This window comes from Lynx canadensis, chromosome E1 (assembly GCF_007474595.2).
Source record: "Lynx canadensis isolate LIC74 chromosome E1, mLynCan4.pri.v2, whole genome shotgun sequence".
In the NCBI taxonomy this organism is placed as follows: domain Eukaryota; kingdom Metazoa; phylum Chordata; class Mammalia; order Carnivora; family Felidae; genus Lynx; species Lynx canadensis.
This window is the reverse complement of record NC_044316.2, coordinates 18422453-18435651: the sequence shown is the minus strand read 5'-3', so window position 1 is coordinate 18435651 and position 13199 is coordinate 18422453. Positions and strand designations below refer to the sequence as shown.

The window sequence follows — 13199 nt, the reverse complement described above, 5'->3', positions numbered from 1 at the left end:
GGGTCCTGGCCACACCTCACCCCAGTGGGTCTGCCCAGTGGTGGCCAAACCTCCAGGGAATCTTCTGGAGCCGAGGTGGATACCACGATTGCCCAGTGTCTCAGATCATGCGATCAGTCTTGATTGCACCTAGAGCAGTCTAGCTGCCATAAAGGTGGACTGTGGATTCTGCCTGCCTGGGCTCAGCACTCTTAGAATCCGTGGGACCTTGGTCTGTTTCTTAACCCCACCATGCCTCAGTTTCCTCATCTGTACAATGGAGGTAATAACAACATTCTCTCATAGCGTTGTGAGGAGGAACTGAGTTAAGGTCGAGTGCTTAGACCAGAGCCTGGCATATATTAGTGTTCTTTTCAGTATGAGGCTTGAGGAGTCCTAGAAAATGTTGAAGCCACTTGCCTTGTGGCCACTGGTCTTAAGAAAGGTGAGTGAGGGGCGCCTGGGTGGCGCAGTCGGTTAAGCGTCCGACTTCAGCCAGGTCACGATCTCGCGGTCCGTGAGTTCGAGCCCCGCATCGGGCTCTGGGCTGATGGCTCAGAGCCTGGAGCCTGTTTCTGATTCTGTGTCTCCCTCTCTCTCTGCCCCTCCCCCGTTCATGCTCTGTCTCTCTCTGTCCCAAAAATAAATAAACGTTGAAAAAAAAAAATTAAAAAAAAAAAAAAAAAAAAAAGAAAGGTGAGTGAAGGATGGTTCTCTGTGCCAGAGGCTGATGAACAGGGGAGATCATTCCTGCTGATACTTCCTATCCTTTGTCTGTAGCTCACATTGCTAATCACACCCAGGTTCTTCCTGCTGAGTGACTCCAGAGTCCTTCTCAAGAGCCACTGCTGGTTAACTGGCGTTGGCATGCATGTCAAGACCCATTTGCCATCCCTGAGCTGGCTCAAAGCAGCGGTGATTAAAAATGGGTAAATTAGGACCACCTGGATGGCTTAGTCAGTTGAGCATCCAACTCTTACTTGCGGCTCAGGTCATGATCCCAGGGTCATGGGATCAAGCCCCATGTCGGGCTCCACGCCGAGCATGCAGCCTGCTTAAGATTCTCTCTTTCTTTTCCTCTGTTCCTCTCCCCCCACCCCCTCTCTCTCTCACATTAAAAAAAAGAAAAAGGGCGGTGGTGCCTGGGTGGCTCAGTCAGTTCTACATCAGAACATCATGATCTTGCGCTCTGTGAGTTCCAGCCCCGCATCAGGCTTGCTGTTCTCAGCCTGTCTGTGCAGGACCCACTTCGGATCCTCTGTCTCCCTCTCTCTGCCCCTACCCCACTCCCGCTGTCTCTCAAAAAATAAGTTAAAAAGTTAAAAAAAAATTATTTAAAAAATGGCAAACTGAAGAATTTGGGGCTTGTTTCCTTGGGTGGCGGACTTGGCCATTTTTTCATCCCTTCAGTGACAGGCATGCCAGCGCCTCCCGTAGGCCACTGTGTAAGTTACAGTGTAAGTCATGGCTACGGTTCTCTGGGAGCAAACACAAGGAGCACACACACAGGCCGAGTATCTCACTCTGCCGAGTTGATTCATGAAGAGAAAGTCACCATGTAGTAAGGTAGGAGGAAGGGTCCTTGAAGACGGAGGGAATGTACAAGAAACCCTGGGAGTCTCGAAGGTCGCTTCCCTCCACTGTGCCAGATAAATGGCCGCGTGGGCTTGGCCACCTCTGATGACCGAGAGCTCTTTACCTCGCAAGGCTGGGCCGGATTTGTAGGTTATTCAGAATGGACGGCCTCGTGGGAGGAGGCCTAGTGCTGCGGTCGGGATCGAGGGCTGCCTGACCTCGGCAGTGCGTGTGGCCTCTCTGAATCTCCGTGGCCTCACATGGCCCTGCCTGAGTCAGGGTACAAAGCACAAAGTAGAATAACTCCAGTGTGGAAGTTCATTTTGTCTGGAGTCAAAATCTGCCTTCCTGTACTTTCCACTCACTGGAGGCAGGTGTCTTTTCCTTCCCCGCAGCAAGGTGTCTGATTATGGGCTCCTTTCTCTCTGCCCCCAACCCTCTGGAGTCTCCTCATCCCCTGTAAGCACAAACCTAGAGTCCTTAGCAAGCCCTCCGAGACCCCTCCTGAGCTGGCCCCGGGGGGGACTGACCCTCCGACCTCATCTCTTGCTTCTCCCTGGCTTGTCCTGACCTCTCAAGGCACAGGGAACTCTGTAGTTCCCAGAAGGTGCCGTGTGTTCCCTGCCTTTGCACGTGCTGTTCCCTCTGCCCAGTACACCTGCTTCACCTTCTTCTCTAGCTGGCTCAGCCCAGGCTCCTCCTCCTCTGGGAAGCCCTCCGGGCTGTTTAGAGGCTGTTCATATTCCCTCAGTGCCCAGACAGCTCTGTCTCAGCACACTGCTGTCCCCTCTTTGGACCCTTCAAGCACAGTGAATGTCTTTTTCATGCCTTGACGTCCAGCATGTGCTTGAACGAACAGACAGACTGTGCCATTGAGCTGGAACTGCACAGAGCCCCAGGGTCTCCGGGGCCAACTGTGTGGGCGGCCAAAAGGACAGCCTCTCAGAAAGAAGTGGCTATTGACCCTTTCCTCATTGGATCTCTTTCCCAGCAAATTCCCAGGGAAGATTACTATTGAAGGTTGGGACACCCCTTTCCTGATGTTTGAATTTTTTTTTCTTTAAAAAAAATTTTTTAATGTTTAATATTTTATTTTTGAGAGAGAGACAGAGTGTGAGCTATGGAGGGGCAGAGAGAGAGGGAGACACAGAATCTGAACCAGACTCCGGGTTCTGAGCTGTCAGCACAGAGCCCGACACAGGGCTCGAACCCACGGACTGTGACATCATGAGCTGAGCCGAAATCGGATGCTTAATCAACTAAGCCACCCAGGCGCCCCTGAATTTACTTGACATGGAGTTATCCCTTTCCCACATCCCAGCTTCCCCTTCCTGACTCTTAAAGATCAGTTACCACTTCCCTCTCTAAGGTCACCCATTTTTGGGTTGGGTGTCCTGGCTTACTCCCCACAGACTTGCCAGCAAGAACCCTGGACAAGCCATTCTCTCTCTGGGCCTCATCTCCCCTCTATAAAATGGGGACAGTGACATCTGTGCTGGTGCCCTTGAGTCACAGATAACACGGGCAATGACACGTGTGCATGAGAAGGCCTTTACGAAGGCTGGTAGCTGAAGCCTTCTGGTAAGGAACTGTGCAGCATTGGACAAGGTGTTACCCTCTCTGGGCCCCGGCCACCTCACCTGTAAATCTCTCTAGCTCCAGTCATCTGTGACTCGACTTCTTGGCCCACAGGAGGGGAGCACAAAGATGACTCAGGCTGGAGTTCATTGGACGCCCGGCGGGAAAGTGGCTCGGGGCCTTCCGCGGACACCCTCCCGCCAGCCGGCCCGCCCTGGCCCCCAGGGAGCACCCAGCTGGGCAGAATGGGCAGCGGTGCCCAGGGCCCACGCTCCGTCTCCGTGTCGGCTCTGCCCACCTCGGACTCCCCGACCCCAGGCCCCTGCGAGGGCCTCGCGGACACCTGTATCCCCCTGCACGCCAGCGGCCGGCTGACCCCCCGCGCCCTGCACAGCTTCATCACCCCGCCGACCACGCCCCAGCTGCGAAGGCACACCAAGCTGAAGCCACCGCGGACGCCGCCCCCGCCCAGCCGCAAGGTCTTTCAGCTGCTGCCCAGCTTCCCCACGCTCACCCGGAGCAAGTCCCATGAGTCTCAGCTGGGGAACCGCATTGACGAGGTCTCCCCAATGAGGTGAGTGTTCCTGCCAGGCTGGGGCTCAGTTTGCCAGTTCTGCCTACGGCTTTCTTGTTACAAAGGTAACACAGGCTTTATTTTAAAAGGACAAATAAAATCAACATGGAAGCGTGCAAAGTCCACTCTCCGGGCTACGTTAACAGTGGGGACTGAATCCTGCTAGGTTCCTTCTGGATATGGACAGACGCACACGCGCGCACACACACACACACACACACACACACACACACACACACACACACACGGTGCCATGTATCAGTCAGGATAGACCGGGTTATGCTGCAGTAACAAATAGCTCCTAGCTCTGTACATCTTAAAACAACAAAGATTTCTTTCTTGCTTATGCTGCCTGTCCATCATGGGTTGGCCTCATTCTAGATCCCAGGCTGACAGAACAGCCACTTTCTGGATCATTGTCTGGAACATTCCACTAGGGCAGAGGAAGAAAGAATTTTACATGTTAAACACTAACAGTTAAATGCTCTTTTCCTACAAGTTCCACTCACCATTTGTGACCCTACTCAAACAAAGCAACCAAGCAATGTCAATTCTCCCATGTGCCCAGATGGAGAGAACTAGAATATCTGGCTGAAATCTCTGATGATTATCAAATACTATGGGCTCTGTTCTATAACCTAGTTTTTTTTTAACTTATCTCTGAGAATGTCATGTCCCCACATCTTAAAGCACTTTACTCTTTCTGTAAAAAATTTTCTTAATTTATATACTTAAATAGGTACTAAGTGTCACATGGTCCAAGATGCAGACGCTTTGTAGCACATGTTGTTTGTCACTGTAGGGTAGACAGTGTGAAGTTACCCCCACCATTTTTCCTTGGCCACCCCCATTCCCCTTTCAGAGCTAACCAGGTTATCGCTTTTGTGTATACCTATAATTATTCAAGCTACCTCATCTTTTTAACTTTTTCGTATCATTTCATTGTATAGTTTAACTCCTCCCCTCCTGAAGGACGACCTTCAGGTCATTGTCAGTTTGGCTATTACAAAAATTGCCCTTGTCAGTGTACCCTTGTGGGCGGGGCAGAGGGGAAGGAGGGAGCTTTCTCTGGGTGCCTCCTACCTTCCTGTACCTCTGAGTCCAGGCTCTTTTTCCTGACATGTGCTCTCCTTTTCTGGTCTTGGGTGGGCTGGCTCCCCCTGTCCAGTGAAGGCTGTCGGGTCCCGTATGGGATGGGCCCTGGACATCTCTGATGGCTTTGAGTATGTCACCCAAGGAGAAGAATGCATGCTGTGACCCACCCAGACACCCCCGGTCAGCCCATCCTGCTGGGGCCTGGTCCCCTGCCCCCTCCCCAGAAGGGACTGCAGCCTTCCGCCCCTTCTGGATCCTCTTCTCCCAAAGAGCCCAGTATGATTACCATGTGGACACATGGAAGTGGGTCACCAGAGGGCATCTCGGTGGGTAAACCCAGTGCACCTGTGTCTCATTTTCCCCTGAGAGGAGCATCTGGAGGGGTCTGGGCACAGAACAGAGCCTCAGGCAGATGGCGCCACTCACATCCCATAGCTGGTGAGCTGGGTGTCACCCTGGGATTCTGAGTCGAGTCCACACAGAGCCACTAGAACTAGCACTGTGGTGGCCTGCGTCTTCCCCAGCTTTCTTTGTCGCCGGGCCAGCGGCAGCCCCTGGGACGAGCTTGCTCAGGACACGTTCCACCTGGCCCTCCTTGGGTACCCCTTCCTGTTCTCCTCGCCCTCCTACTCCAGCCACTTCCCCTTCTCCTGCCTTGACCCTGAGCACCCCTCCCTGCGGGGCTCTGGACACCCGAGGTGTCCCCTCTTGCGGGAGGTGATCTCAGAGACCGTGAGCCTGTTTCCCCAGTTGTGAAACAGAGCGTACCATACGGTGTTGCGTGGCTGGCGAGGCATAGATAAGCTGATAGACAAGAGCGTGCAGCGTGGGAGCGCAGGAGTAACTTCTGTGCCCACAGGGGGGCCCAGGGAGGGCACTTCTAGCCCTTCCCATCGAGGAACCGTGCCCATAGTCTGGCCCCATGCCCCAGGGGTTCAATGTCCTTACCTGAGGACGTTGCCCGCTCCCTCCCAGTGAGTGATGTTCTGGGAAACACACTGAGCCAGCACGGTGACATCATCCCACTTTTTCTCTTTTTTGTCTCCTGCAGGTTTGGTAAGAGCGATTCATTTTCGTCCCCTCTGCCACCCGGGAGTCGTGTTTGTGCTGCTGTCCCCGTCAGGGGTGGATTTCTTTGACCCTCTCTCAGTCCAGTCAGCCTTTCCACCACCCAGAAGCAGAGGTGCTGGGAACCACCCCAGGAAATAGCTCTAGGACAGGTGGCCTTAGGATGTCACGAGGTGGTCTCAGCCCAGCCAGGAGCTGCTCTCTGCGAAGCAGGGACCTTGACGTTGCCATGGGCCGTGGGCAATTCCTCCTCAGGCCCCATCTGCACCCTGCCATCCCCACAGGTGACCTCTGGCAGGGAGCCTTGTCTGCTGAGCCGCTTTGGTAGCCCAGAGAGACACGCAATCTGTCTGGTAACAAGTGGATGTTAGCCGTCCTCAGAACCCAGCTGATGTCAGGGGACCCCCCACTTTGGGAGAGGAATAACCCCAGGGGCAATAATGTGGCTTGGCTCTGAACGCAGCCCCAAGAGATTGGGGGGTGCGGATAGAAATGCCCCTTTGGGAGGGGAGGAAGAAGCCCGGGCAGCCCCAGATGGCTTTTCCTGCCCCTCCACCTGCAGGGTGGGAGCAGGTCCTTGCACATGGCTGTGCTGTAGGGCTTCTCTCCTGAGTCAGAGCAGAGGGCACCAGCCATGCCTCCGGAGCCTTTTGATTGGCACAGTGGAAATGCAGAGACGTCTGGGTCTTGCCTGAGCAAAATAGCAGCTTACTTTCGTCCTGAGCTGGCGAAGCAGAGTGATGAAGCTGTCAGCAGGGCCTTAGTGATGAGGCAGGGGTAGCAGGCCACAGCTACACCAAGATGAAGCTGGCCGCGGGACCACCAGGGAGGCATGGGGTGAGCAAGGAGTGAGGCCCCTTCCCCAGGGCACGGGTGCAGACTTCAGGGCCCCTCCCGGAACCTTGGAGGAAAATCCAGCCCCTGAATCCCTGGGGCAGCCTGCTCCTGTCATCCTCCTGGCTGCTGTTGTAGTGCAGGGACCACGGCAGGGAGACTGCCTGCCTAGCTTGCCAGAGGCAGAGCAGGGTCTTCAGGGTGAGTATTTTGTCTGGATCAGGGGCGGTCGATGCCTAGCTCGTGTGCTGTCTCCCCTCCCTCCTATCCTCTGACCGCAGCTCATTACAAGTCGGTCATGGGTTGTGTTCAGAGATACATGGTTGAAATCTCATTTTTCCATAGTCTGTTTCTCTTAGGTTGGCGGCCTAACCCCTGTTAGACCATATGCTTTGATGGCCTTGGCTGCTCACAGTGAAGGGGATCCCAGAAGGGAGTTGGGACAAGTCAGCCCCAGGGCAGGTGTGCCAGAGAGAGCCCTGAGGGGTGTGATGGTGGGTTCCTGAATCATCAGGGAGCAGGAAAGGGCTTTTTGGTCCTGATCAAACTCCCCTTGTGGTGTGGGAGGAGGAGGTGTGTGCCGGGCCAGCACATGGGGACAGGGGGTGCAGGGATGTTGCTGACTCTAAGGACAGGAGACAGCTAGAGATCCCTCAAGCGCCATGTTCCTGACCTTTCTGGGGTATGGTTCCTGTTGATAACTGGATAAAAGTTTAGACCTTCTTTCCAGGGAAAAGCCCACAAAGTTCTGCTTACCAGTCCAGAGGATTCCCAGAACCCCTGAAGCCCATCCATGGTCTCTGAGAACCACCCCCAGGTGGAGATAGGCAGCGCTTAGGAGGGGCAGAAGCGGGAGGGGGGAGGGGAAGAGGTACACAGGTAGAGGAGGGGCAGGAGGGGGGTGCACAGGTGGAGAGGGGACAGAAGCAGGAGGGGGTGGGGGAGGGGAGGGGGTGCACAGGAGGGGGAGGGGATGCACAGGTGGAGGGGGGCAGAAGCGGGAAGGGGTGGGGGAGGGGAGGAGAGGGGGTGCACTGGTGGAGGAGGGGCAGAAGGGCAGTGGGACACATGGGCTGCCTGTGGATGGAGTGGTTGCTTCCTGCTGCTCCTTGATGCCCAACCTGTAATGCTGTGAACACTGGGAGGATGCTATTCTGATGGGGAAGCCCAGGATTAGGACAGGGAGAGCCCAGGGTGCCCCGTGGGAAGGCAGACAGAATGCTCATCTCAGGGCTCGTTGCCTGAGACTTCCCCAGCGGCTGGTGGGGCTGGGCCACCTGGGAGCATGGTAAAACTCCACGTCGTCCTTGCTCTACCCGCCAAGATCAGGCACTGGTGGTCCTCAGAGCAGAAGTCTCCAGGTGCTTCTGGCTGGAAGGGTACCAGATGTGCTGTATAGCTAACCAGTCTCAAATCCTCTGCCAAGGGCCGCACAGCTCCTACCCACTAAATAGGAAGTGACCAGAAGTAAGCCCTTGCAAGCCAGTGACCTGTGGATTCTTGTGGGACGGGGTGTAGGCGGAGACTTCTGTCCTCAGCTTTGCTCTGCCTGCAGCCCTCCCTTCAAGCCTGCCTTCCACTGCAGCCAGAAGCCACGCGGCGGTGGTTTCTGAACCATCTGTGGGGGCCAGGCAGCAACGTTCATAGGAGAAGAAGGCCGGGCATGAGGGTCACCACGCTGCCCTGGTCTACCTGGCCTGTCCTCGTTTTGAACGTTCAGGGAAACATTTACCTACTATTCAGTGAGTCCCCGCACCCACCCGGCCTGTGATCTCTGATCTAGAAGGTCCTAGGCACAAGCTTCCTCAGCCTGCTCGACCTGGCCTCTTTCCCTGCAGATCTCCCGTACGGATCCCCACAGATGGTACGAAGGGACATCGGGCTGTCGGTGACTCACAGGTAGGTCCAGCCAGTCTGGAACAGGGATGGGGCACAGCTGGGCTGAGACCTGCATGTACCATGCTCCTCATTGCAGGTGGGGGGGGGCGCGGTTTGTCCTGATCCCTGTTTCTTGGGGACTCTTTGCCTCTGGTCTGTCCATCACCTCTGTGAACATAGCCCTGCACCCACCTGGAAGCCCTGCCTGTCACCAGCGGTCGTATGGACTTGTGGGTCCTCCCCTACCCCTCCATGTGTCTCTTCCTCACCCTGCTGAGGGAGAACACAGGTCCCAGGAGAAACAGGCTCACAGTCTCCCGGAGGAGGAGCCGAGAGCTTCCTGCGGGTCCAGCACCAGATCTCGTCGGGCCCACACCCGGCCACGCATCAGAGCCCGTGGAGCTTTGAAGCTCCAAACCCCAGGCCCCATCCCTAAAGTTCTCTGCTTAGCAGTCTGGATTTCTCACAACTCCTAGTCGCGCTGGTGCTGGTGTGAGCTGGCATAGGCTGAGATGGGCCCGTGACGTGGCCTGGCCGGAAGGCTTGGCCTCAACACTCGTGGAGCTGGTGTGTGGCACCAACAGTAGGTGTGCACGGCATCTCCCCAGCCCGGACAACCAGCAGAACGGTGCCTCGGGATGCCTGCGCTCTGGCCGTCCCTTGCGAAAGCCTGCCGTGAGCACAGCAGGGCACGCTTGTTGAGAGCTTTGCAACTTCGCAGGGCCTCTCATCTCCTCCGGGAGTGTGAGCTACCGTCCAGCCTGGGAGGCCAGCCTGGAACTCTTGCCCAGAGGTGGAGACCCGGCTATGGCTCCGAGGGCCTGAGCAATTTGCCTGAGGTCGTGCTGCCAGTAAGATAGGGATCGTGTCCCCTAGATGGCACCCAGACACCCGGAGACTGGTCAGGGCTGATCCCCAGACGCTAGAGTACCACCGACGAGAGGGCCTGGCTGACAGTCGGGACAAGCCCTTCGAGTGCAGGTCCCAGGGCCTCCCTCATCTGTACCCAAGGCTCCCAGGATGTGAGAGAGCCGCTCAGCACAGGACGAGAACCCTACCCATTCTGCCTCCGTGGGTTGCACGCCAGTAATCTCTCTGAGCCTCAGTTTCCCCCCGCCCCCGCAAACAAGACTTCCTCCCCGTCCTGTGATGAGGATACAGTGGGGTGATGTGCACCTGGGTTTCACGTGTCCGGCACCGGGGAGCACTTGGTGGACAAGCACAGGCCTTAGCCCGAGAGGGGCCCGTGTCGGCCAGGATCTGGGGCACGCCGGGATCAGCTGTTTCTTCCGTCTTGGGTGCACCTGCCTTCACAGAGGATGTGGGCTGTGTCAGCTCGCCCCTGAGTGTTTCCCGGGCTGCCGCTTCCTTCCACCTGGGGCAGCAGAAGCTGCCCTCCAGCTAGGGCAGCAGCAGTCCCCTTGTCTCATATTGCCGGGCTGCCCCACCCTGGTGACATCACCGCCCCACCTTCTGGGTTTTTTTAAACCCGTGTTCCAGGCCTCCCTAAGAAGATCTAAAGTGTTTTGGTCTAATCCTGTGGGGGGAGGGGGAAGCTGTCTGTGGCTCTTCCCTGGTCTGGGAAGGCTTTTACCCCACACCCCACACCCCTTCCTAGCACTTGTCTCTTCTCGGGCCCGGACCTCGCCACCATTTTGCCCTGTTTTCATGATTTCCCTGGTGGAGGCCGTCTCAGATACCACTGAGCTGCTCCCTAATCCCTGCTTTTGGCATGAGAGGAGATTAAAGCCCAGAGAGAGTATGTGGATCCCAGGGAGGCAGGATCAGGGCTCCCTAAAAGGCACTTCATGGGGTAGGGGGGCACCTGGGTGGCTCAGTCCGTTAAGCATCTGACTCGCGATTTCAGCTCAGGCCATGGTCTCACAGTTCATGAGTTCAAGCCCCATGTTGGGCTGTATGCTGACAGTGCAGATGGAGCCCGCTTGGGATTCTGTCTCTCTCAAAATAAATTTAAAAAAACTAAAAAAAAAAAAAAAGGCCCTTCAAGCACACGGGTGCCTTTGTTCTAGTCCCTGAAAGCACCCATCTTGTCTGGGTGGAGACTGTAACCCTCTGGGCACTATGCATTCGCATATGTGATCTCCCCAGGTCCCTGGGAGGAGGTGTGCATGTTGGCCGCATTTGCAGAGGCCCTGAGGCATCCCACAGCCCATAGGTGGTAGGAGTCTCCAGTGCAGCCTGACCCCAAAGCCCATGCTCTTTCTCTCCTGCTCTGCCCTAGTGGTCTCTCAGAGGAGCCCTCACACTCTATGTTGAGGCCCCTGGGGTCCAGACCCTGCCGCGTAGCTTCCCAGTGTATGGATGGCCTCGGGAAAGTCCCCTGACCTCTCTGGTTCCCTTGCCTGTGTACTGAGAATCTCAGACCCGCCTAACTCCCCAGGGGTAGTTGTAAGAATTGAGTGAGCTCATGTTTTATGGATGCATTACAAACCCTTCCCCAAATACTGTTGCTGTTTGTTCTGTTGCTCCTATGATACTCCACGCTTTGAAAAATCCTCCAAAAAAAAAAAGTGAGTTCTTTCCGCCCTTAGGCCTCCCCACCCTGTGGACCGCCTTAGACTTTCTCCAGAGGACACCACCCGCTCAACCCCCATCCATCCTTCCGGTCTATCTTTTGTGGGTTTTAAATTTTTTAAGTTTTGATTTACTTTGGATTGAAATACATTCAGAATTCAAGAGGTAGAGAAGGGCGGCTATGTACACAGTCCTCTCCTGCTGTCCCCAGCCTTCTAGGTCCCCCTGTAGGCAGATCTGGGCAGTTGGAGATGATTTTTATACAAGCAAATACATATGTATATTTTTTGGCCTCCTTTTTCTGTTTTCACCAAATACTACGTATATTATTGACACTGTTCTACCCTTTGCTTTTTTTTTTCTTTTAAAAATGGAGGCGTCTTCAGATTCTATGTCTCGCTCTCTCTCTGCCCCTCCCCTGTTCATGCTTTCTCTCTCTCTCACACAAAAATGTTAAAATTTTTTTTAAAAAAGGGGGGCGCCTGGGTGATTCAGTCGGTTAAACGTCCAACTTGGGTTCAGTATATGATCTTGTTTTGTGAGTTCAAGCCCCGCGTCAGACTCTGCGCTGCCGGCTCGGAGCCTGGAGCCTGCTTCGGATTCTGTGTCTGCCTCTCTCTCTGCCCCTCCCCTGTTCATGCTGTATCTCTCTCTTTCAAAAATAAATATTAAAAAAAATTTTTTTTTAACAGGGGCATCATTTCCATAGCGCTGAGTGCACAAATTTTTACATATGGACACAACCATGTGTACCACACAGGTGAAGATTCAGAGCATTCCAGCTCCCCCCAGAATTGACCTTTAGCCCTTGATAGCACTACCACCCAGAGGCGACTGTTCATTTGTCATCATAAGTTACTTTTTCTGTATTTGAATTTTTTAAAAAATTTTTTTAACGTTTATTTATTTTTGAGACAGAGAGAGACAGTATGAACGGGGGAGGGTCAGAGAGAGAGGGAGACACAGAATCCGAAACAGGCTCCAGGCTCCGAGCCATCAGCCCAGAGCCCCACGCGGGGCTCTAACTCACGGGCCGTGAGATCATGACCTGAGCTGAAGTTGGACACTCAACCGACTGAGCCACTCAGGCGCCCCTGTATTTGAATTTCATATAAATGGGGTCGTGTAGTACTTTTTCCCCTGATAATGTAATTTGGAGATCATTCCATATTTGCACAAAAAAGAGCTTTCTTATTTTCTGGCGTCCCATTGCGTGATCGGACCGGCCCGTACACAGTCAGTCGCCGATACACTAAACAGCATAGGTTGTTTATAGTCTTTTTTTTTTTTTTTAAGTTTGCTTATTATTTATTTTGAGAGAGAGAGCAAGTGGGAGAGGGACAGAGAGGAGCGCGAGAGAGAATCCCAAGCAGGCTCCACGCTGTCCGCGCAGAACCCGACGCGGGACTCGATCCCGTGAACCTTGAGATCACGATCTGAGCTGAAATCAAGAGTCAGTCACCCAATCAACCGAGCCACCCACAACGCCCCCGTTTGCAGCCTTTTACTGCTGCAGACACGCTGCGGGGAGTAACCTCGTCTGCACATCGTTTGACACCCGCGGGCGTATCTGTTGGATAAATTCCTAAGACTGGAATCGCTTGGCGTGCACGCTTTACGAGTCGGGCAATGAGGACTTTGTGGCTGGGAAATCAGAATGCCCAGGGGGAGCAGTGACCCCGGGCGTCCCTGCCCTCCCCGGGAGAGGGTTCCGGTGGCTCCGGGATGGAACCCGGTCTGCCGTCTCCCCGGGGCCCCGTTCTGTCCGGGCTCTGGCCTCCCAGCCGCGTGAACGTTTTCCGGTGTCCACTGCTTGTAGGTTCTCCACCAAGTCTTGGCTGTCGCAGGTCTGCCACGTGTGCCAGAAGAGCATGATGTTTGGAGTGAAATGCAAGCACTGCAGGTGAGGGGGGGGGGGTGGGAGCGGTGGGAGAGGGTGGAAACCCCACGCGCTAGTAATAGTGCTACTACTCGATTGTTGGCCTGAGGTTAAGTCAGGATTCCAGGGAACTCCTTTGAGAGTTCGTACGTCTATTTGTGACCCCATTCGGCACACCATGGTGCGACCAGCCCTTTCGAGGGA

General features: G+C 54.8%; 1 protein-coding gene across 7 annotated transcripts in view; it reads left to right on the top strand.

Annotated features, from left to right (window-relative positions):
* KSR1 (kinase suppressor of ras 1) overlaps nt 1-13199 on the top strand; it is a 162556-nt gene that overhangs the window by 116088 nt on the left and 33269 nt on the right. For all 7 annotated transcript variants that reach the window (XM_030294745.1, XM_030294746.1, XM_030294747.1 and 4 more), the window contains 4 exons: nt 3247-3706; nt 5853-5857; nt 8542-8602; nt 12936-13019. In XM_030294745.1, the coding sequence (XP_030150605.1) occupies nt 3247-3706; nt 5853-5857; nt 8542-8602; nt 12936-13019 (610 nt within the window). The remainder of the gene's footprint in view (nt 1-3246; nt 3707-5852; nt 5858-8541; nt 8603-12935; nt 13020-13199) is intronic.